This window comes from Diabrotica undecimpunctata, chromosome 9 (assembly GCF_040954645.1).
Source record: "Diabrotica undecimpunctata isolate CICGRU chromosome 9, icDiaUnde3, whole genome shotgun sequence".
NCBI lineage: Eukaryota > Metazoa > Arthropoda > Insecta > Coleoptera > Chrysomelidae > Diabrotica > Diabrotica undecimpunctata.
Window position 1 is genome coordinate 37,223,602 of NC_092811.1, and position 23,957 is coordinate 37,247,558.

At 32.3% G+C, this 23,957-nt stretch overlaps 1 protein-coding gene across 5 annotated transcripts in view; it reads right to left on the reverse strand.

Moving 5' to 3' along the window:
- Positions 1-23,957, reverse strand: part of LOC140449852 (uncharacterized) — a 214,961-nt gene that overhangs the window by 90,727 nt on the left and 100,277 nt on the right. The window contains exon 3 of one of the 5 annotated variants that reach the window (XM_072543223.1): positions 13,682-14,152. The exons of the other annotated variants lie outside the window; for them this stretch is intronic. Within the exon in view, the coding sequence (XP_072399324.1) occupies positions 13,776-14,152 (377 nt within the window). The 3' untranslated portion in view covers positions 13,682-13,775. Of the gene's footprint in view, positions 1-13,681; positions 14,153-23,957 lie in introns of those variants that run through there. 5 annotated transcript variants of the gene reach the window in all.

A 23,957-nucleotide genomic window follows, 5' to 3' on the forward strand; every position in this document is an offset into this window, starting at 1 on the left:
GCATCTTCGCAGGCATTCCATCTCTGTTGCTACTATCTTACTGCTGGTTTTCTTGTTTATGATCCAATTTTCAGCCCCATATGTCATAATACTTCGCACTAATGTTTTATAAATCTGCGTTTTTGTCTTTATATTTAGGTGGCCTTAATATAAGAGTCATATATAATATACTGGGTGTACAACAGCCAAATAAAATAAAAGTTGGTGGAGAGCGTTTGTATAGCAGATCGAAGTTCCGAGGACTTGTTTATTGGAAAATATAATAGGCCAATTGTCTGCAGTCTGTAATAGAACAGACGTCTTTTAAAGAAGAAAAAAAGTACTAATATGAGAGAGTATTTTGAAACACACTCAAACAAAGAGCGATAATTGATCAACACCATTAAAATGTAAAAGAAGACATACAAAGAAGAAGAAGGTAATAAAAGAACAAGATTCTGATGGCCTGGAGTATATGAGAAGAAAGTTTATAGAAGAATGCTTAAATATAAAGTAGAATTAAATTTAAAAGAAAAAACTGAATATTGGATGAAGCGATTAGAAAGAGCAATATTCAACAAAGAAAAGCAATAGCACTATTGAAAGGAGTACTACGAGAGGTTGCTATTTATATTTCTGGCCTAACAATGAAAAAACAAGTATTTATGGTCGGAAATGAGTTTATTGCTTTTTAAAATATTCTCCCTGGAAATCAATACACTTTTGCATGGGTTTGAACCAATTTTCGAAGCACTTTTTCCACTCAGATTGAGGTAACTCCAAAACATGGCTTTTGAACGCTTCAACCGCTTCCTCAGGTGTCGAATATCGTTAACCACGCAATTTATTTTTTTTGTGCAGAAATAAAAAGAAATCATTAGGTGTCAAATCAGGACTGTACGGCGGATGACCTGTTAATTCGATGTTTTGGATGGTCAAAATCTCCGTTGTATACGCTGATGTGTGTGAAGAATGATTCGTTGGATCTTATTCTTTTGCCGAATTTCACAGAAAATTTCTGAATTGACCGTCTTCTTCTGTCAACTTTTGCTGGATTTAGTTCAACTTGGAATACCCATACGGTGGGTTGTTGTTTTGTTTCGGGCTCATATGCATAGATCCATGTTTCGTCACTTTTATAGATGTTATACACAGCAGTTGATGTACCGTGATCCCATTTCTTGAACATTTCCTTGCACCAATTGACACGAGCCACTTTTTGACCTTTTGTCAGAATATGTGGAATCCAACGTGAACAAATCTTTTTTGCAGCCAGATGATCATACAATATCTTATGATTGTCATTTTATTACCCAAGTATGCCTCAATCTCACGGTATATCAAATGATGATCTTGCTCTATCAGCATCGATGGTTCCTGGTATAACAGCCGATTTTGGGCAACCTTCACGGAATCCGTCCTAGAGAGAGCGCCGACTACGACTGAATTCATTGTGCCAATTTTTTACGGTGTCTAGGATGGTGCTTGATCCCCGTATAACGATTTAAGTTTACTGATACACTCTTATCTTGATAATCCATGTCAAAAGTTATGATAAATTATCGACCCAAAATGTTCACGGTTCAATTCCATTTTTTGGCCGTGACAAATTTTTGAAGCCACTGTAAACAACACAAATATTCCTCATACGTCAAAAGGTGTGAGTGCGCATATGCTTAAAAATGTCTTTAAGAAAAAACTTTTCAGTGCAAGTGTCAAATGTCAGATGTCAGTTGTCAGTACTTAATGTTGCCTAGGTCAGAAATATAAATAGCAACCATATACGTGATAAAAATATACGTAGACAAATATTTCAAAGATCGAGACATAGATGTCTGTAATGACAAAGAGCAATGCTAGTAAATGCTTGGACTATCAATTAATTAGCTTAATGAGCCACCCTCATCTGATTTTCCTAAAAATATTGCGTACCAGAGTACACATATGAGACAAGACAGAATTAATGTTGATAATGTGCGTATTAAAATCGTTGCGAGAGAGTATAGGAGACAAATGGATGAGGAAACAAAGAGCGTAAGCAGGGGAAGATGTGGAGGAATTGTGAACAAAATGTAGAAACATAATAACTGAGAAGGCATCTGAAATATTGGGGAAAACCAAACTAGTTAGAAAAAACGAATGGTTTAACGAGGAGTGCCAAAAAGCTGACATAATAAAAATAGAGCATAGCTAATAACAAATCAAGCTAGATGCATAAGAAAAGCAAAGGAGGAATGAAGGAATACGGGACCCTAAGAAGGGAAGAAAATAGATTATATAGAAGAAAAAAAAGTAATTTTGAAGAAAAGCAGTTAGAAAACATGGAATGGCTAAGAAATGAAATCGAAACTTGAACGTTCTACAGAAATGAAACAAAATGAGTAAAAAGTTTAAGCCAAGAATAGGAAGCTTTAAGGATGGAGAAGTAAATATCCTAAGTAATACGGTCTCAATTTTGAACCGATGGGTTGAATTTTTCTACGCAAAATTGAACGGGAATTATATCGAAAAACCAGATAACACCGTAGCAGATTGAGTCATGTCTACATAAAAAGAAGAAAAAGAAAAATCTATTTCTAACTGAAATTAATATTTTGAGGTTTTTGGGTTGAAATTGGTAATCGCGTTGATGTGTTAATGTCGTGATAAGCTCAATTGAATGAAGCTTTTAAATGAGATATTACTTTCAATATCATTCCTTTTAAAATAATCCTACAAATTGGAACCCGTCCGCTGTTTTTAATGACTATGTAAATTATTTCCAACAAATACTATGAACACTTTAATTACTCAGAAATTTAGTTATTCAGAAAATTGTTTAATTTATAGTAATAAGCCGATGATCATTTTAAAGCTTGCGAGCGGAAACGGATAATTGTATATGTGGCGTAGAAAATAACATGAAACGAGCTTTGCAATGACTATTACTTGCTATAATTATATTCGTTAAAAATACGATTACTGAAAGTGCAGAAAAATTGTTTAATAATGTCATTTTAATGTAAAATTATAAAAAAAAAGGTACCTTAACAAGACTATAAAGTGAACTTTTCCGTTAGGTACTTTCAAGAACAAAATACAACGGGCGCTAACAAAAAAAAAAACAAAAACCAAAATAATTCAAACTTAAAATCAACCACCAAGAAGTCAAATTGTAGTTGTAAATAAATCTCGGTTGATTTTAAATAATTTTCAAGAAATTAATGACATGGAAAACCGACTTTCAATATAGAAATTGAAACGCCAAATAAACATTTTATTCCTGGTTTTTCTCGTTTTTTATTTTGAAAAAGATATTTGTTCAAAACATAAAATGATGTCGTTAAAATACAAGCAACTCTGATTAAAGTTTGAATACACAAGGTAAATATAGACAAGCACGACATAAATCAAAATACTGAATCAGTTAATGTTTTCGCATTTCTATAATTTTTTCCTCGCATAATTTATGTATACTGTTCTATTTACCGTTATAGTATTTTCTATGTAAACAACTTTTGACATAATTGGATAAAATCGTGGATTATTGGATATGTAGAGATTGTATTCGGTCTTAAATTTAGCACGTGTCAAGAAATAACTGCTTGTTTTTGTCGCCATTTGACAGAAGACATTTATTATTTAGTTAAATTTGGAATATATATGTATATATATATATATATATATATATATATATATATATATATATATATATATACAGTGTGGCGCACCGAAAACGAAACAAGAAACAGAGGCATTTACTGGCAGATGATTCCTTTTTTGAAAAAACGCTCGGACCCGTCGATTTTGTTTTCGAGGGGGACACAAAATTGGCATAAAATCACTTTAACATTTGCAGCCCCTTAAGCAGGGGTGGCATCATCCCTAAAATCTTAAATGAAAAGGGGGGTCGAATGATCCATTATTTGAAAGGTCTTTCAACTCCCTTTATAATGATGTAAAATTCATGTATTCAATTCAGTAGTTTTGGAGATTTATTGATTTAAAGTTTAAAGTAGACTTTAATAGGTACATCAAATTAGTTTGTACTTCTTTCAGAAGAAATTTGAGTAAAAGCATTTTCTTGATAAGTAAATGCTTTTATTTACTACGCCCATGGTTTATTAATAATAAAAATAGCAATTGAAGTGTCCTTTGTGACAAAAAAAGTTGTTTCTTAAAGAAAGATAAGTAGAGAATGCCACGTACTTATTTTAAATAGGAAATAGTACATTAGTTTGCGATTGATTTGACCAATCTTTGTTGTTAAAATATCATTTATTGCTTTATACATAAATTAACCATGGTATATTCCACGGCAGAAAGGGTTGAAATTATTTAAATATTTTTCGGAAATAATCAGTGCGCTAATACAACAGCACAAATTTTTAATGAGCGACATGAGAACAATAATGTGCACCGAAAATATGTTCTAGAACTTGTAGCTAAATTTCGGGAAACTGGATCAGTCGCCAATAAAAAACGTAATATTGAAAATCCTATAAGGAACGAAGCAACAGAAGTGGGGGTTTTAGGGCAAGTTATTGTAGATCCTACATTAAGTACCCGCAAATTGCAAACTTCGTGTGGTGTTAGTCGACGTACTATCCAACGGATTCTAAAGGCCCATAATTTTCATCCGTATAAAATTTACCTTGTACAAGAACTTAATGAAGACGATTTTGATAAGCGATTAGAATTTTGTGAAGTTATGAGTGAACGAATTACAAACGATGAACAATTTTTATTTAACATTTGCTTTTCCGACGAATGTTCCTTTTTTTTTAAATGGCGAAGTAAATCGTCATAATTGTCAAAATTGGTCGGACTCTAATCCCAGAAATTACCATGAGGTACACACACAGCAGCCACAAAAATTAAATGTTTGGGCTGGCATTTTTGGCGATCATTTGGTTGGTCCTTTTTTCTTACCTGGAAATTTGACTGGTGAAATGTATTTGGAATTACTGCAAAATGCCATAGATCCTGCGCTAACAGATATAATTGAAAATCAGAATGATGGTCGATACGTTGAGAATATGTTGATGTTCCAACAGGATGGTGCCCCACCACATTACGCATTAAGAGTTCAGCATTATTTAGATCAGACCTTTCCAGGTCAATGGATTGGTAGAAGAGGTGCCGTTGAATGGCCCCCAAGATCGCCAGATTTATCACCTTTGGATTTCTTTTTGTGGGGTTACTTAAAAAGCAAAATCTATGCTACTCAGCCAACATCCTTAGAAGATTTACGACAAAGAATTGTGAATGAGTGCCATCAAATTACTCCTCAAATATTGCAAAATGTCCGGCAACGTTTTCAGCAAAATCTTTATTATTGCATGGAAAGTAATGGTGGTCATTTTCAACATTTACTCGGCTGACAGGTCAGTTCATTCTTTATTTTTTAACAACTTTGCTGCTATGTATTCATCTCCTCTTACGATGATGTATTTAAACTTTAAATCAATAAATCTCCAAAACTACTGAATTGAAGTACATGAATTTTACATCATTGTAAAGGGAGTTGAAAGACCTTTTAAATGATGGATCATTCGACCCCCCTTTCCATTTAAGATTTTAGGGATGGTGCCACCCCCGCTTAGGGGGCTGCAAATGTTAATGTGATTTTATGCCAATTTTGTTTCCCCCTCGATAACAAAATCGACGGGTCCAAGCGTTTTTTTAAAAAGTAATCATCTGCCAGTAAATGCATCTGTTTCGTTTTCGGTGCGCCACCCTGTATGTATCGTTTAAAAGTTGGAGAAATAGAAATTTTGCTTGCTACTTCATACTTTATTGAAGACATTTCTTGCATGAATCCATACACATCATCAGTTCATCTAAAATTATTTAAATGAACCTACATCCATAGAGAAAATTGCAAAAGATTTACCTTACAAAATGTAACGTTATAAATGTCACATGTTTGTTATTTTTTTTAAATAATTATTTTATTTTAAATTCTTCCGATTTTATTCATTTATTGACTTGTCTTATTTTACTATTTTTACTCTAAAAATATTTGACGCTCAACTATTAGATCAACTTTCTATGTACTAAACATTATGTCATCTAGATTCCTTTATTCAGACATTATTATGTTCTAAGAGATGATAGAGCATATATAAATTTCTATGCCACACTTAAATCGAAAAAGTACTCTGTTAGTAGGCTCCTCCATGACTTCTGTCATGTCATTTAACCCTTAATCGGTCCATTCTTTTATCATAAATTGACAAAAAAAAATTTATTGAATTTTATGCATTACTGAATTTGTTTAGAAGTATGTTTCCTTCAACATAGTCATGAGCTATTCAAAATATTCACTATCATTTTATTATTTTTGAAATTATTGTGTCGAAAGAATTTTGTCACGTAAAGGGTCATCACTGGCCCGTTGGACCCTATTTGTATTTATACCTTAAGTCTAAATCTTTGTTGCAGAAGTTAATCTGGCAGTCAGGTGATGTTTTTGTGGATTATCTAAACGACTTTTATGATTCCGGAAGTTCAATAATAAAGTCTAAACGTGAAACAAACAATGTAAACATCTCTTTGATGTGAACATCAAAGAGATGCTTAGAATAGGTGTTATATCTATTCTAAATGAATTTTAGAAACTGATAATCATTGTTATAATGCAATAATATTGTTAGGTAGGTTCTATAGATATTTTGAAATAAATAATGCATCTGCTATCAGTCGTTTGATATCGATGTTAATGTCGACAACTAAGCTCTTAAAATTATATTAAATTACAGTGAAAGTAGATAGTGCGAATAAAATGTCTTGAAAATCATTATCAGCTGCAGAACTGCAACATATTACTAATACTTTATGGGATTCCGATGAAGAAGAATCTCCTGAAGTAGGTGGCATTGAAAGTGACTCTGAAATTGAAGATCATCTTTCGGAAGCAAGTGAAGAGGATGATCAGCAAGTTGTATTGAGTAATAATGAAGACGAATATGTAGCTATAAGTTCCCAAATTTCAGAGTGTGTAATTTTAGGAACTAAGGATGAAATTAACTGGAAGAGTCAACCACAACCGACAGGACGTATGCGATTCTGCCACATAATAAAAAGCAAAGTGCACAAAGTAATGTTAGTCCCTGGTGAAAGTGTAGATTATCCTGCTGGTTCCTTTTATTTGTTTTTAGACGAAAAAATTGTGAACGAAATAGTGAAGTGTACAAATAAAGAAGCCGAGAAAGTCCTGAAGATAAAAAACTGGTAATATTGCGACTCTACAGAGCTATATGCCTTTAATAGACTACTACTAATTGCAGGGTACCTGAGTGCCAACATACATAATGTAGATATACTTTAGAGTAAGTTTTATACTACTATATTTAAAGCTACCATGGGATTAAAATGATTCAAAACTTTGCTAAGATTTGTTCGATATGACAATAAGGATACGAGGTCTGAACGAAGAAGGTACGACAAATTAGCAGCAATACGCGATGTGTGGAATCAAGTCAACCAAAATTTTCAGAAATACTATATACTAGGAAAAAACATAACGGTAGATGAGCAACTTGTTCCCTATCGAGATAGGTGTCCTTTCAAGCAGTAAAATGCCTTCAAAGCCAGATAAGTCGGAAACATATTACCCTTTAGGTGGAATACCATAAAAAAAAAAAACGGAAATACAGTAGCCAAAAGTCTTGTATCTCAAGTTGTAAAGCAACTCGTTAAGCCTTATTATAATTCCAAGAGGAATGTGACTTGCGATAACTATTTCACTGATCTTGCTCTTGGACATGAATTACTGGCAAATTCACTAACTCTTGTGGGCACAAGCAAAAAAATTAGAGTTTTGTTCCTCGGGAATTTCTTCCAAACAAGAACCGTTTAAAGAAATCTTCAATTTCGAATTCGCTTTAAAAGCATCTCTTGTTTCTTACGTTCCGAAAAAACAAAGAAGTGTCCTAATCCTGTCTATAGGTTATTCTACGAATATACGACTGTTTTGGATTATTGGGACAACGAATATTTTACTGTGCAAGTAGAAGTATGAAAGTAAATTGGTCTAATTATTATTCCAATAAATAGGATCTACTTTTAGTATGACATATAAACTAAAATTATTTCAATTAATAGATGTTCAGATAGACACAAATTTTATTGAAATATAATCGGAAAATAACAAAAATTTTTACGCTAACGCTCCTACAAATAAATACAATGACGTCTATGAAGCCAAATGTGTTCATCAGACATTTGGGTTGGTTTTCGGCGAAATGTAAACACCAAAGAGGCGTGCCGGGTTTGTTTGATATTACACTATTTTATTACTTTATTAGGTACTACAACTGTAATAAAAAGAAATATACCTACTATTTTTTATAAAAATGAAAAGAAATTGACAGAACGATGGTTCAGAAACCAGAAAAAGAATCTAATATTTCACTTTGTCAGTTTTAAATATTTGTTTGCTTTGAGTGTATGTACTCTTAAAAGTTCCGAAAGTAACGGCCGGCTATTGATAGGTAAAGTACCGAATCGTTACAGATATTAAAAAGTAACGAAAATTTACATGCGTTTCATATATCGCCGACTGATTTTTAGTTTTAAAAACCGCCCGTATAGAGGTATCCGGTGAAGAGAGGTGTCCGTTAAGAAAGAGTTTAGTGTAGTGTATTTGTTTATTAAAGCCAAAAATGCCGAGACGTGTTTTAGATGTAGACAACTTTATTACAGCAGTAAGATAATAGCAACAGAGATGGAATGCCTGCGAAGATGCTGCAGAGTAACAAGAATGGATAGGAGAAGTAATGACGAAATAAAGCAAAGAACATCAATAGAAACAGACATACTAACATATATAGAACAAAAAAGACTAAAGTGGTATGGACATGTAAGAAGAGCTAGCGACAGCAGATGGATAAAAAGAATAACCGAATGGAGCCCCATAGGAAGGAGGAAAAGAGGACGACCCCGAAAATCCTGGAGGAACGAAGTAGACGACGCCATGAGTAAGAGAGGACTAAACGATGGAGAATGGAACAACAGAGAGAGATGGAAACGGTTGAGCGAGGGAAGGCAGTGAATACTGTAGAATCCCTAAATATATATATATACAACTTTATATTTAATGTACTTTCTTATTTTGCTGCTGAGAAAACCAACGGGGGCCCTTTGCGAGCAGTTCAGTCCGTACATAAACGTGTGTGTGTGATACACTCTGTATTAGTGAAACAAAACTAAAGTCGGTTTTGCAAAAAGCAAAAAAAAAGTGGACAAAGTGAACAAAATGTCGCATAATATAAATCTCTTGCATAATATAAAGGTTGAAAATTTGAAACCCGCGAAAGACAATATATAAAATGCGCGAAAAGAAAAAAAATTAGAGAATAAGTAAGTTTTTTGGTGTTTTTAATACTAATTGAATATTCGACTAAATAAATTACACTATTTAATCACTTAAGTATTGTTACACTTACACTTTACACTTTTACATTACATTACACTTAAACCAACTTGTATACAATACTAAACTCAATGATAGTAATTATATACTTCAAAATCTGAATTACAACTACTGTTCTATAAACTATCAACTCTATGTTTATATCATGACTTCATATTTAAATCTAAGGTTTATATCTGTCATAACAGTATTTTAAAAATGGGGAGAATTTACTATTGTACAATTCAGCATATTGGACCAGTTAAATCAATACCTTAAACCAAATTTAAAACAGTCGTATATTCGTGGAATGGAGTATACCATAAATCACAATGCTTTCTGTGCAGATGATGTTGATAAAAAAAACAGATATGATACTCTATTATAATAATACAAAATGTAGTGTCGATACAAACTTATTGGCCTTTTGCATTGTTTATGAATATTTTAGACGTGGCTCGTAGTCTCATTTATTATATATATACATCGGTTTAGAACGTCTTTCGACGTTGTCCGATACCTAAACACCATTTCTTCCTATCTTCGCAGTCGTTTGTTGTTAAATTTCTTTCGCTCATGGACTTGTTTGCGCCGTGTTGCCATTCTAATCTGGGTCTTCCTCTTTTCCGTCGACCTATCGGTTGCCATTCTATTACTTTTTTGGGGAGTCTTGATGCTGGCATCCGTTGAACATGCCCATACCACCTTAATTGTTTCTTCTCTATATCTTGAGTTATATTTCCTTCTATTCCCATACGTTGTTTTATTACATCATTTCTGATTCGGTCTCGTCTGGAAATACCTAAAGATCTTCTCATTGCATCCATCTCTACTGCTTCTATTCGCTTTTTGTTCTTTTCACTAATTCTCCATGTTTCAGCGCCATAAAGAAGAGTAGTTTTAATCATGGTCTCATATATATTAAATTTCCTTCTCTATATAGATAGTCTCATTTATTACTTGGATAAATTTACATCCAAAATGGAACGAAAACAAAAATGAAAAGCGAATATTGTTTCTTACAACGACAGCAGAACAACTAGTGTTGCCTCAAACTTTGAGAAGAAAATCAAGGGGACTACAATGGGAAACAAAACAGTGTATTGAATAATGCTTACAGGAAGTTGAACCACACAATAAAAAGCAAAAACTAGAAAAACCTTCATTTTTAACAAGGAAAAGGTGTCACATGTGCCCGACAAAAAAGGACAGGAAACAAAAACAAATTTGTGAAATATTCAGTAGAAATGTGTGTAATGATCACTGTATAATTAAAAAAGTATTGCAATAAAGAAAAATAAATGACTAATCTATGGTTTTTCACTTTTTTTGTTTGTTTTTTAACCTAATACTTAATAATAATTTAATATTCATACCAATTTGGTATTCTAGTTGGGAATAAGCTAATTTTGTGGCTTAGTTGCAACTAAAATAGTAAATTGATATGACAAAGTATTAATTTGTAAAAGTAAAATAATAATATTCTTCTGACTTTCGCGTTTTATTCATTTTGTAAAGATTATTTTTGTCGGTTATTTATACATGAGGCTAATTACCATAATCTTTTCTCAGAAGGGTTTTCACAAAATAATGAAAGGCAACAACACCGTAATCTTTTTCCAGGTTATGAGTAAACATCAACCCCTCTTTTTAAATAAAATAGCCTGGTAGATTTACAAAAGTTTTTATTTTTTTATTAATTAAGTCTTTATTTGGTCCCAAATGTTTATTACTTGCGAATAAATATTTTTTCTACAAAAGTTTTCTTGTATTTCATTATTTTGTGCAAATCCTTCAGGCAGATCGCACCCTTGAGGTAGACCGCATACTTTTAATTTAATTAAAGAACACTCTAATCAAAAGATATCGATTTTTTACCGCCGAGTTGATACAAATTTTTTTTAACACTAATTTCGCGCGCGGAACTGATATTCAAAAGCGCCGGTCGCTTTAAGCGTTGTTTCTGAGAGAACGGTTTATTCTACGCAAAAAGTGCTAATTAACATTCTTGTTAAAAATTATCTCAGCTACATTTTTTATTTGAAACATTTTTTCTGCAGCATACAGATTCTTGGTAAATAGATTTTTTTCGTTTTACGAGGGCATTTTAGGGGGAATCCCGGGGGTTAAAGTGGTAAACTGCTTTGTATCTTTTTTGGAGTCTTATCATTAATATTCTTGACAAAATTCAGCTTATTTGTATGATTTTTAGGGACCAGATCTCTGACGACTGGACTATTGATACAAAACAGTCATAAAAACTTCGAAAAAAGAGTTTGCATATGCAAGTTAAGTCCTGGAATCGAAGTATCTGATGTGCGATAAATTTATGAATGACTCAGTTATCTCTTGTCTTCTTGGTTGTCTTTTGGGCACGAAAGAACTCACCAAATAATCATAAGAATAAGCTTAATAAATATCATTTAACGTATACTATCGAGTATTTTTCACATTATATTCTAATATCTAATTTAAATCACTGCTTTATTTTGGCGTCAACACTTAGTATTCTAGCTACTTTTGCTTAAGAATACATATGATAGATTAGAAATAAATAATTCTAGTACAGTAGTCACGGAAATTTTATAATTATGTGTGTAGCATATTAAAATCTGCATAGTTACAGAATGGATTCAGAAGCATATGTTGCTGAGCTGTAGTTTTCATAATAAGATAAATCATATTCCAGAAAAGATAGAAACATAAACAGAAATAAAATTAGAAAATACGTGGTAAGATGTACAAAGTGCAAAATTATTTGCTTGCACACCTTGAACACCTTCATAACCGACAAAAAAAAAACAACAAATAACATGCACGCTCGAAAGGAAGCTTCCATTATAAAGATTATTGTTTTGTTTCGAGCCGTAAACTTTTACTCGACCCAGAAATGATCATCTAAGCATTTTTTATCAGTAGTGGTCATTTGCAAGTTGTCCATAGCAATATTTTTTTGCTTTTCCATCAGCAATTTTGAAATGAATTTGGCAGACATACTAATTTTTTCCAAAATCTCGGTTAGAATTATCAAAAGCAAGTTTTCGTAATTCCAAAATCGCTTTCTAATTCGCGCATAGTCAAACAACGATATGGTTATCATGTTTTTGTGGCAAGGTTTAGACACATCTGTCATGCAGCCTTCTGAATATACTACGATCCGATATTGCTCGAAAAATCTGGTCGGTGCGGGATCGAAAAGGAATGACCCCCATGTCATGCTCGTTTCGTACTCCCTTCCGATTTTATTGCAAGTTCGTCTATATTGCAAGTTGATTATGAAAGGTACTTTGCGCGTAATGTTCTAATGTAAGAAGATCTAATTACAGAAAAATCGTTGATAAAGATCAGTGAACGTGAATGTTGGGTACATGATGCTTGAAAAAAAGACACGAAGAATGAGAGTTTGTTTCACTTTTACCTCATCTGTTAGATAATAAGACTTATTTTTTCAATATTTTAAAATGCCGATGTACACGTTCAATGAAATGGAACTTAAATTGAAAGAAAATTTTGCAGGCAAAACACATATTTTAGAAAAGCTATCACTACCAGACACCGTTTGGTAGTATTTTTAAGGTAAGGTAGTATTTTGTAGTACTTTATTAGGTAAGATACTGCTACATTTGAAAAAACTAATTTAAAAAATTTAAGGTTTAGTAAATAAAACAAGAAAGAAAAAATGGATTTATTGTCGCGATACAGTAATCCCAGTTTTAATAAAACAACACCAAAATTTAAACACTAAAACATAAAAGTTTCCCATCAAGAATACGATTAGTCTGTAATGTCGGTGTTTGATCGGAGAAGACAACAGAGATGGGCGGGAGTAGTATTGGTAACGTGACTGATAAGTGTAACCCGCGGTATCCATACGCCACAGTCAGTTCCCCATTCATACTATCGTCCGGCTGTCGGATCGGAAAGCTGCATGACAGGTGTATCCAAGCTTTTAGAAAGTCAACTAGAATACGCGTCAATATCAATAGACATGCAGTCATTTTCAAACTAACTAAACAATTTTTTAGTTTGTGTTTTGCTCTACATTCATGTTTAAAGGACTTTTGAATTTGGATAGTTTCCACACAACTTTTTTTAAATTTAATATAAAGAAAATATTGATATCACAACGTAGAGTGATCACGTGAAAAGTTACTTCTCTGAAGAGTAATAACGTACGGATTCCTTTGGGACAAAGCTTATGTATATAATACTACAGTTATCTGCCTCAAAACGTAAGTGGCAACCTCATGTAGAACCATTTGTTATAAAATACCAATTCAGTAATTCAAAGAAAAGTTTTAACAAAGACATCAATAATTCAAAACTATAACAATTGTTTTTTTATAATTACTATAAAATAAGTTTTTAAAAAATACTAGAAATCTAAAAAGCTTTCAAACTACTTAATATGTTGTTTGTATGCCAAATGCTGGGCATTTCTGGTATCTTCTCTGAAAGATCTGCCGTGATATTCCTCGGGTGAGGAAGGTCCGCCCCATTCGACTCCTCCATTAGCTCCTCCATCTAACGAGCTCCTATACACAATCCCTCCCTCGTGATGATGGCTTCTGTTTCTTTGTTCCAACCATATTTTTACAACATGCAGTAGTAAGAATCCAGCACCAATAAGTACAAGCTTGAATTTTAAGGCAGCTTCGAAGATCTTTACCAAAAGAGTCACTTTTAGGAAGACCACTGCGGTCAGAATTACTATTTTGAGCATTAGTATTATTTTTTTAATAGGACCTATTTTCTTCTTCTTCTTCTTGCGATCTTCTAAAATATTCACCAGAATCAATTATAAAATTTTAATTTTTTTTTGCTCAACCAACTACTGCATCCTAAATGGTAAGTTTAAAGCTTTTTTTTTCTACTTTTTACAAAACAATTACTAGATAATATTAAATTTTATCGTCAATACTTTAGCTACGTTGTTTTTAATTACAAAATAAAATAATTTTAGAGAAATTAAATACAGGTAAAATAATTATAACCGATTACTGAAGAGCCAAAACATTTTTTTAATTAAAATAACAGAATGTGATGAAATGATGACTAGATAAGGACTTCACACAATATAAAAGATGTAAGTATCTAAAGAAAATACATACAAGATACAAAAAAAATACTTCTTGTAACTGGACTCGCAAAGTAACTATACCTATCTCATTGTTATAAGATATTAAGTCCTAATCAAATTATTGCTGCTAGCTATCTTCATTCTTTGCTATATTTAGTTATGGACAGTGAGTCAAAGCTTCCCAATATTCTCCATTATCTAGTCCTCATCTCCTTTTGTATCTTTTGCCTCATCTATATATCACTGCTATTCATGGTAATCTTCTTTACTAACTAAAAAGAAGATAATTGTTTCTTTTTATATTTTTTCTAGATGTCATATCCATTTGTGTTTGTCTTTGCCAGTCTTTCATTATCATCATCATCATCACTCCCAGGCTACTGCTGGACATAGGCCTCCCTCATTTTTGTCCATTGTACTCTATTTAGAGCACTTTTTATCCAATTTATTGACATTGTCTTGATATGTCAGTCCAACGAGTAGGGGGTTTTCCTCTACTTTTTTGTCTAACCTGGGCCTCCACTCAAGCAATCTTTTCGCCACCTTTCATCACTGATTCTTAAGTCTTCATTTATAACTCGGTCACGAAGCGATATACTTAGCATTGACCTTTCCATTTTCCTCTGAGCTATTTGCAGCGTTTTAGAAGTTGTAGCTGTCAATGTCAAAGTTTCCGCACCATAGGCCACCACAGGCAACACACATTGGTCAAATGTTTTACGTTTTAAAGAAATTGGTATATCGCTTTTAAAGATGTCTTTGAGTTTTCCATAGGCTACCCATGCTAGGTTTATTCTTCTTCGTAGTTCGCATGTTTGGTTGTCTCTTGTGATCTTTACTTCGTATCCAAGGTATATGTATTTCTCCACCAGCTCTACTTTGTTGTCTCCAATATTGATATTTCCGCTAGGTACTGGGTTTGTCATGAATGTTGTTTTGGAGATGTTTATTTTAAGACCCACACTGACACACACTAACTGAAGTTCATGTAGCGTTGTACATATCTCCTTCAGGTTGTCTAAGAACAATACTATGTCGTCTGCGAATTTAAAATTTGTTAATCTTCTATCGTCAATGTTCAGGACTTTCTCTTCCAAGTTAAGTTTTTTACAAGTATAGTCTAGTACTGCGGTAAACAGTTTAGGCGATAAGTTATCACCCTGTCAGACTCCTCTGTCTGGGATATGATCCGTGTTTTTATGTATTCGATAGTGTTTTCTATTAACGTTTTAATGCTCTATAGGTGATCATTTGTTCCAAATCCGGTACGAATTCCCGCTTGCTCTATTGGCTGGTAGAAATCAAGTTTTTTCTCAAGATGATTCGTTACTATTCTTGTAAGGAGTTTGTATAGGTGACTAAAGGTTTGTTATAGGTCTGTAGAAATCGTGAACACAATTAAACAAAGAAAGCTTGAATATCTAGGCCACATATTGAGACACGATAAGTACCGTCTACTGCAATTGATTGTCCAGGGAAAAATAGACAGTAAGCGAGGGCCAGGCAGGAGAAGACACTCGTGGCTCCAAAATCTGAGGAAGTGGTTCGGGCTCACATCGGTCGAACTATTCAGAAGCGCCGCAAATAAGATCAGAATTGCCATGTTAATAGCCAACGTTCGCAACGGACAGGGCACTTGAAGAAGAAGAAGAATAGGTCTGTAGTTTTCTAATTCATGGGGATCTTTTTAATACAAAAGAATTACCCTAATCTTCATGTGCCATCTCCTCTAAGAGGGTTGGCAACCATCATGGCAATTCGCACTTTCGATACCGCTGCTCTAAAGAGGTTAGCAGAAGTGCAGTTAAACCAAGCTTTCAAATTGTTTAACCAGGAGATACGTCTTGTTCCGCGACATCTTCTACCCTGTATTCTTCCTTGCATTATTAATTGCATTATTAAGTTATAACGCTCGCCCCTCATGACATGTCCAATATATTGTAGTTTTCTGACTTTAATTGTATCTTGTAATCTTGTAATCTTCGCCTGGAGATCTGTTATTCTTAGCTTTTTTAGGGCTAGTTTTATTTCGTCTATTGTGATTTTCGGTAGTAGTTCTGATCCTTGGTTAACATTGCCCTTTTCCCTTGTTAATATTTCTGGTACTTGATCTTCTCTGCTATTTTCTTTATGTTGGCTTGTGTACAGCAATTTGTAAAAGTCTTTAAGTATTGTAAGACTTTCTCTCTGTTGTAAGATGACCATTTCTATCTTTAATCTTTATTATCTACCTTCTCCCCGTTCTTAGTCTTTTTCTCAATACTTTCATACTTCTATGGTTTTCAATGGTATGTTCGATTTGTTCTTGGTTGTATTTTCGAGTGTCCTATCTAACAGCTTTGGATATTTCTTTATTTAATTTTTGTAGTTCGTTGGCTTTAGTTTCTATCTCGTTTCCTATTTCTTTTCCTTTCTCTTTTGTTCTGCATTAGTTGCCTGGTATTTTGGCTAATCTTCTCTTCTGTTTGAATTCTAGAACAGAATTTGTTTTGACTTTCCAGTAAGGAATTTGCTAATTTCCGTTCCAGGACTACAAAGTATGTCGAAAATACATTGCTGAAAACTATCTACATCTGATGGTTTCATCCATGGTTTAGATTTGTTCTTCTTTTTAATCATCTTATACCTCTTCTTCTTTAAGGCCAAAGACATCCTTTTAGTTGAGGTTGGTATTTTTACCCTCTGAGTATTCTATGTATTTGTATATTATGCGTTTGTGTATTATGTGTTAATGTATTATATGTTTGTGTATTTTGTGTTGCCTATGTATTATTGCTGCATTACATAATTAAGGTTTTATTTCTAATGCTTTTGGTACGTGAGGCTAAATAGAGAATACATCATCCACTTATCTCCACCATACTGTGAGTGTTTTTCATGTTTATGCACAATGTTTTCTTGGCAATTCTCCATAAACATATAGGGTGTGTGAAGGTTTGATTATAAGTAATGGCGGATACAGTTATGTTAAAAATCAGAAATTACAAAAGCTGTTTTGTATGACGCTGAATTGAAATATAATATTGTCCTGAATGTAGCATGTTTATTTTTGAAATCTATATAAACTTTTAAATAAAATTTGTACACAATGTCCTATACCAAGAATGAAATATTTTCGAGATATTTTGATTTTTTTTTCAAACATTTTTCAAGATTTTAACCAAAAAACAACAAGCGCTTGGTCGTTAACTCCATATATCCAAGTCATTGGTATTTCATACAGGGTGTATTCAACTTAGCCGCCAACATGCACAATTTAAGTTGTTTATATGTATTGTCTTGACAGTTTTCTTTACCAGTTTGTATTTCATAGTAAATAATGGCAAATGTGAGATTTACTAATGATTATTTTTTAAATCTTATTATTATATACGACTAAATTAATAGCATTGTTAAACGGGCTTGTCTTGTTCTTGCAGAAAGTTATCCTTATCGACCAAATTCAACTGGTGATATTGTAAGAGGATTGCTTAAAAACTGCCGTCAATTTGGTCAATTTGAGACAAAAATTAATAAAAACAAGCCACAGTGTACAATGGCATAAACGAGATTAATGTTTTGGGTTATTTTACGGCTTCTCCAAATGTTTCCATTAGAGATTGTGAGAGAGATCTTACTTTGTCAACAATAGAAATTCATCGCATTTAAAAAACACACAAATGGAAACCATTTGCTTATAATTGCACAATTCTGTGAATGGTTTTTAATGAAATGACTAGTTTAATGGGGATAAGGTATGATTAAAGTTTAGAATAAGTTTATTGACGTTTTAATTTCCACTTCGGAAATCGTTCTCAAGATTTCCGAAGTGGAGGAAATTGAAACGTCAATAAATTTATATTAAACTTAAATTGTGGCTTATTCCCATTAAAATAGTAATTACTTTAAGATGCTACAAGAAAATAGTTTTTAATGAAGACCCAAAAGGATGGAAAAAGTTATATGGCCTGATGAAGCAAATGTTAGCAAAAATGAATTATTTAGTCGACATAATTCCCATTTTTTGTCTAATAAAAATCCACATGTTAGTAGAGAACGTTATTTCCAGAATAGTTGAAGTTTTAACGTTTTTTTGTGCAATACAAGACGATCAAATTTTAGTATTGACATTTTATGATAAAAAATTGAAATGGTGAAAGATATTGTTTCCTTTTAGAAGCACCCATATGACCGACGTTACCTTAAAATTAGAGAGGCGGCGTCAGCTTGGTATTAGCAAGATGGAGCACCTCCTCATAACTATGGGCCTGTTGCTCAGCATTTTCACGACATGTTTGATGATAGATGAATTGCCAATCAGGTCAGTTTCGTTAGCCAGTTCGCTCTACTGACTTGGCTCCTTTAGATTTGGGCATTTGGGGTTACATTAAAAACCAGGTATTTTCCTAACCTGTTACGATAAAGGAAGATATGTTGCAGAAAGTCTTACTTGCTTTTAATTCTCTAATATCCGACCATATTTCCATAATAACAAGACATAACAAAAAGGATCAATAAACGTTTAGAAGTAGATGGTGCCAATTTTAAACACTTATTGTAAAACTTTATTTGTTTAACATTACATTTAGTTATTTTAGTTTGTAAGTTATCTAATTAAATTAATATAAAATACCTAGTCAACGTTTTTAATGATACTTTTTAGAATTACTAAAAATAATAAACTGATGAATAATAAAATGTTGAAATAATTAAGTGTTGGATGTGTGTGTTGTTGAATTTAAGTATAGCGAATACTGATACCAAACGAATTCACTTAGAAAATACGAAGAATACCGGATTTAAATTGTGCATATTGGCGGCTAAGTTTAAAACTCCCTGTATGAAATATCAATGAATTGGATATATGGAGTTAGCAGGCAAGCGTTTGTTGTTTATAGGTTACATTTTCACGTCCCTAGCCTCGTTATTATTAGAGATATCGATATTCAATGTAGACTAGAATTTTTTCAATATTCTTTTTTAGAGAAATATCTCGAAAATACTTGTGCGCCTTAGTCGTATTTACCTTTAGCAAAAAATACAAGAATCTAATCATTCCATGCATACATTTATGATTTAGTAACATTTTTGGTCAAAAGAGATAGTTCAAAGTACTGTAAACATAAATTGACAAAAGACAAGACATTTTGAACACGTGTACCATTAAAACAAACGTCAAACTTTATTATACTGACGCCGATTTGATGTTACGGTGATTCTTTTAATCTTAATTCCTTTTTTGTTATAAAAAAGAGAAGATAATAGTATGGCACACACAGCCAATCAAAGGATACTAAGCTAATCAAAACGTCCAAGGAGGTATGGTTTCTTGGCCCTTTGATCCGATTTTGTGATCTTTTCCAAAATATTGATTTTAAAACGTCTAATAAAATGTTACTATGTTGTAGTATAATATTGATTTACCAAAAATAACGAATTGAAAAAATACAACAAAGAATAAAGAGAATTGAGAATAAATATATTTTTTTTCCAAACCAAGGCCAAAAATCAAAACAAAAAAAAAAGAAAAAATATTTGTAATAAACTATTCTTCATTTATTTCTTTATTTAGAACAACAAGTTAATATAAACATATAAAAAGGTGTATTAACGAATGACTTTAAATGTTAAAAAGAAACTTGAAGAAGAATATCAAATAATATTGTATTGCTCTTGCCTATGCTCTTGTGTGCGTAAGCTATAATTGACATTTATATATAAATTTTACCTGTATTTGAATCTCTATTATATTAAAATTAAATAAAACATGCAATTATAAATAAAATACTAAGCAAACCACTAATCCCATGATATGAATGTGAAATTTCGAATTTGAATGCAAATGAATTTCATTTTTCTGTATGTTTCTAAATTGTAAAATATACCTGAAATAACACAGTTCCAAAGCTTGTACGTACTATTAAAACTAGATGATACTGAATTGTTTCTTTTCGAAACGGCTAACTTCATGTCGCTGTTCCGGAAGTATATTGACACAACTGTAAAATTTTGAAAAATGTCTTTATTGTATTGGAGGGATCAAAACTGCATTTTCTATATATTTGTAAATCGTCATAACTGTACTTAACAATTTCGGCATGAAAGAGGATTTCGCAAGTGCAACTATGACGATTTACAAATATATAGAAAAAGCAGTTTTGATCCCTCCAATGCAATAAAAGTCATTTTTCAAAATTTTACAATTGTGTCGTTAAATTTCCGGAACAGCGATGTTATTTAAAGAAAAGAAGAAGGTCCTGAATGTGTTCCAAATTAATATAGTTTACAGAAAATACAGGGAAAGCATAAGATGCATTTTAAATGCTCTTTCTCAGTGCAATATTAAGTGAAGATGAAGCAAACGTTGAATTTGATAAATATGATGATGAATAATATCAAAGAATCTAATAGATACAATGTTAAAAAAATGAAAATGAATGAAACATCATAAGCTTTAACCCCTACAAATATTCTGTGGAAGATGTTATTTCTGTAGTCTTGCTGCAACAAGACAACGATAACAAAAATATTGGACATAAGTTTTATCCTAGTCTATATTCTAAAAGATGAAAACAGGTTATACTCCAGTCGTCAGAGACGAAAATGCCACTGAACCCCCAAAATCATACGAACAAGCTGAATTTTGCCGAGCATATTAATTTTCGGGTCCTAAAAAAAAAGCAAAAAAGTTTATCACTTTTACCCCCGAGCTTCCCCCTAAAACGCCCATATAGGGGCGGTAAAAACGCAAAAAAATCAATTTAATCCAGTAAAATAAGGCAAAAAAGGGGGCAAACCTCGGAATGAAAGATAATAAGCTGAAAATTTGCATACGTCTTTATTTTGATGGTATAAAACTTACCTCAAAAGTCTCATATAATCACGTGTCCGCGACTTAAGATATTAAAGGTCAAAGGTCACGAAAATGAGTTTTCTGCAAATATCTCGTTTCCCTTACACTTTATGACATTTAAGGTGGTAAGAAAAATTGTAGAATGGAAAATTCTCTTCAATTTTTGTCTGAAGTACTTTTATGTACCTTCAACCCTTCTTAAGATAGAGCGCAAAGAGTGGGGGACCGCTTACCTGTGTATACGGTAACGCGAAGTCAGCCAGTAGGATTCAATAAATAATAAGTTATATAGTTAATTATTCACTAAAAATACTATTATTATCGTTAAATTTTTAATATTTATTATTTAATAAACTATATTTATAGATATTAATTATAAATACCCTCATTCTAAGAAACACATCTTATTTTTACACGCGTTTAGTGGATGTGATACGACTTCTGCGATTTATAGGAAAGGTAAAATATCGTTTATTAAAATGTTGAAATGTAAAAATCACCATTTACATCAGTCACCTCAACTATTTCAACAAAAAAACTGCTCTGTACAAGAATTATTTGAAAATGGAGTACGTATTTTCTTAGCAGCGTATAATGCTCCAACATCAGAAGACGATATAGACTCTTTTCGATATACCCAGGTCATCAAATCAACAAGACTCAACAAACCAGTGCAGTTATCAAGTCTTCCACCTTCAAGTGCAGCAGCTCGTCAGCATATCATTCGTGTCTATTATCAGACCCAAATTTGGTTGGGAAATGATTTAGAACCCCAAGAATTCGGCTGGGTAATGCAAAATGAATTTCTGGAACCAATAACAACATTATTACCGCCAGCACCAGAAGAACTGCTGAATACAATATTTTGCAGTTGCAAGAACGGTTGTGGTTCTAATTGCGGATGCAGGAAATCAGGATTGCAATGTACTTTAATTTGTGGGCAGTGTAATGGACAATCATGTCTAAACGCTTCATCAACTTTAGATGATTTCAATGAAGAAAGTGAATATGCACCTGATATTCTTGAATATTTTTATTCTGATACTTTAATAAACGAGAATGATGATGATGAATCCGATATTGAGCAGTCTGAGGAAGAAGAAGAAGAAGAAGAAGAGGACGATGAAGAAGAAAATTAATACAAAAATATTAACCATACATAATAAAAGAATATATAATTATATTTGTAACTTTAAAAAATCGATTATTGGATTAATAAATAAATATATAATTTAAAAAAATAATAAATATGATTTTTTCAGTATTTAATTAAATATAAAAATGATTATTGTTGAATTCTGCACTTGATCTTAATTTATCGTATATACAGCTGTTAAAAATATCATTAAAGTTCATTTGAAATATTTTATTTAATACTGTATGTTTGTTAAAAATAAAATAAATATTATATAAAAAACATATATTTTATAATTAATATCTATAAATATAGTTTATTAAATAATAAATAATAAAAATTTAATGATAATACTAGTATTTTAAGTGAATAATTAACTATATAACTTATTATTTATTGAATCCTACTGGCTGACTTCGCGTTACCGTATACACATGTAAGCGGTCCCCCACTCTTTGCGCTCTATCTTAAGAAGGGTTGAAGGTACATAAAAGTACTTGAGACAAAAATTGAAGAGAATTTTCCATTCTACAATTTTTCTTACCACCTTAAATGTCATAAAGTGTAAGGGAAACGAGATATTTGCAGAAAACTCATTTTCGTGACCTTTGACCTTAAATATCTTAAGTCGCGGACACGTGATTATATGAGACTTTTGAGGTAAGTTTTATATCATCAAAATAAAGACGTATGCAAATTTTCAGCTTATTATCTTTCATTCCGAGGTTGCATCCTTATTTTACCGGACTAATTTACCAAGAATCTGCACACTGTGGAAAAAAATGTTTCAAATAAAAAATGTAGCTGAGAGAATTTTAATCAAAACTGTTTATAAGCATTTTTTGTGTAGATGAATCGTTCTCTTAGAAACAACTCTTGAAGCGACCGTCGATTTCGCATGTCAGTTAGGCGATATCTTTTGATCCAAATGTCCTATCGACAAAAATCAAGATCCCTTTTAAAGGTAAAGAGTTCAACTTTCGTAGGCAGTTTTTGTATTTTGGCGCAATAAACTCAGATTTTATACAGGTGTTAAATAAATAAACGTGTCACGATTTTTGCCATTTTTTATGATTCTCATGAGATCAATACAATGTATCATTTTAATTGACCGGCCACTATGGAGTTTCCATATCTAGAACCTTAATTAGTTTATAGAAGCTAAGCTCTATAAACTAAGGTACTTCTGAGAATCACCTTCCCTCTTAACGAATAAATTCACTCATACTTCTGAATTTCAAGATAATCTGATGATGTGGCAAATATTGTAAGCCTTGAAACCGGTAGCCCAATCTTCTCCAACTTTATTAAATAAAAACTACTTAAGATTATGAGTATTGACTTATTTCCCATATACCAGTAAAAAGAGCAGTTTTAAACATTTTACATCGTTTGTAATGAAAGTTTAAATTCAGCGTTTTTTAAGCATATTTCAAATGCCTCACATCTGTTGCTAAAACTCAAAACTAAAATGTTATGCTATAAATTTAGGTTCTGGATATGGAAACTCCATAGTGGCCGGTCAATTAAAATG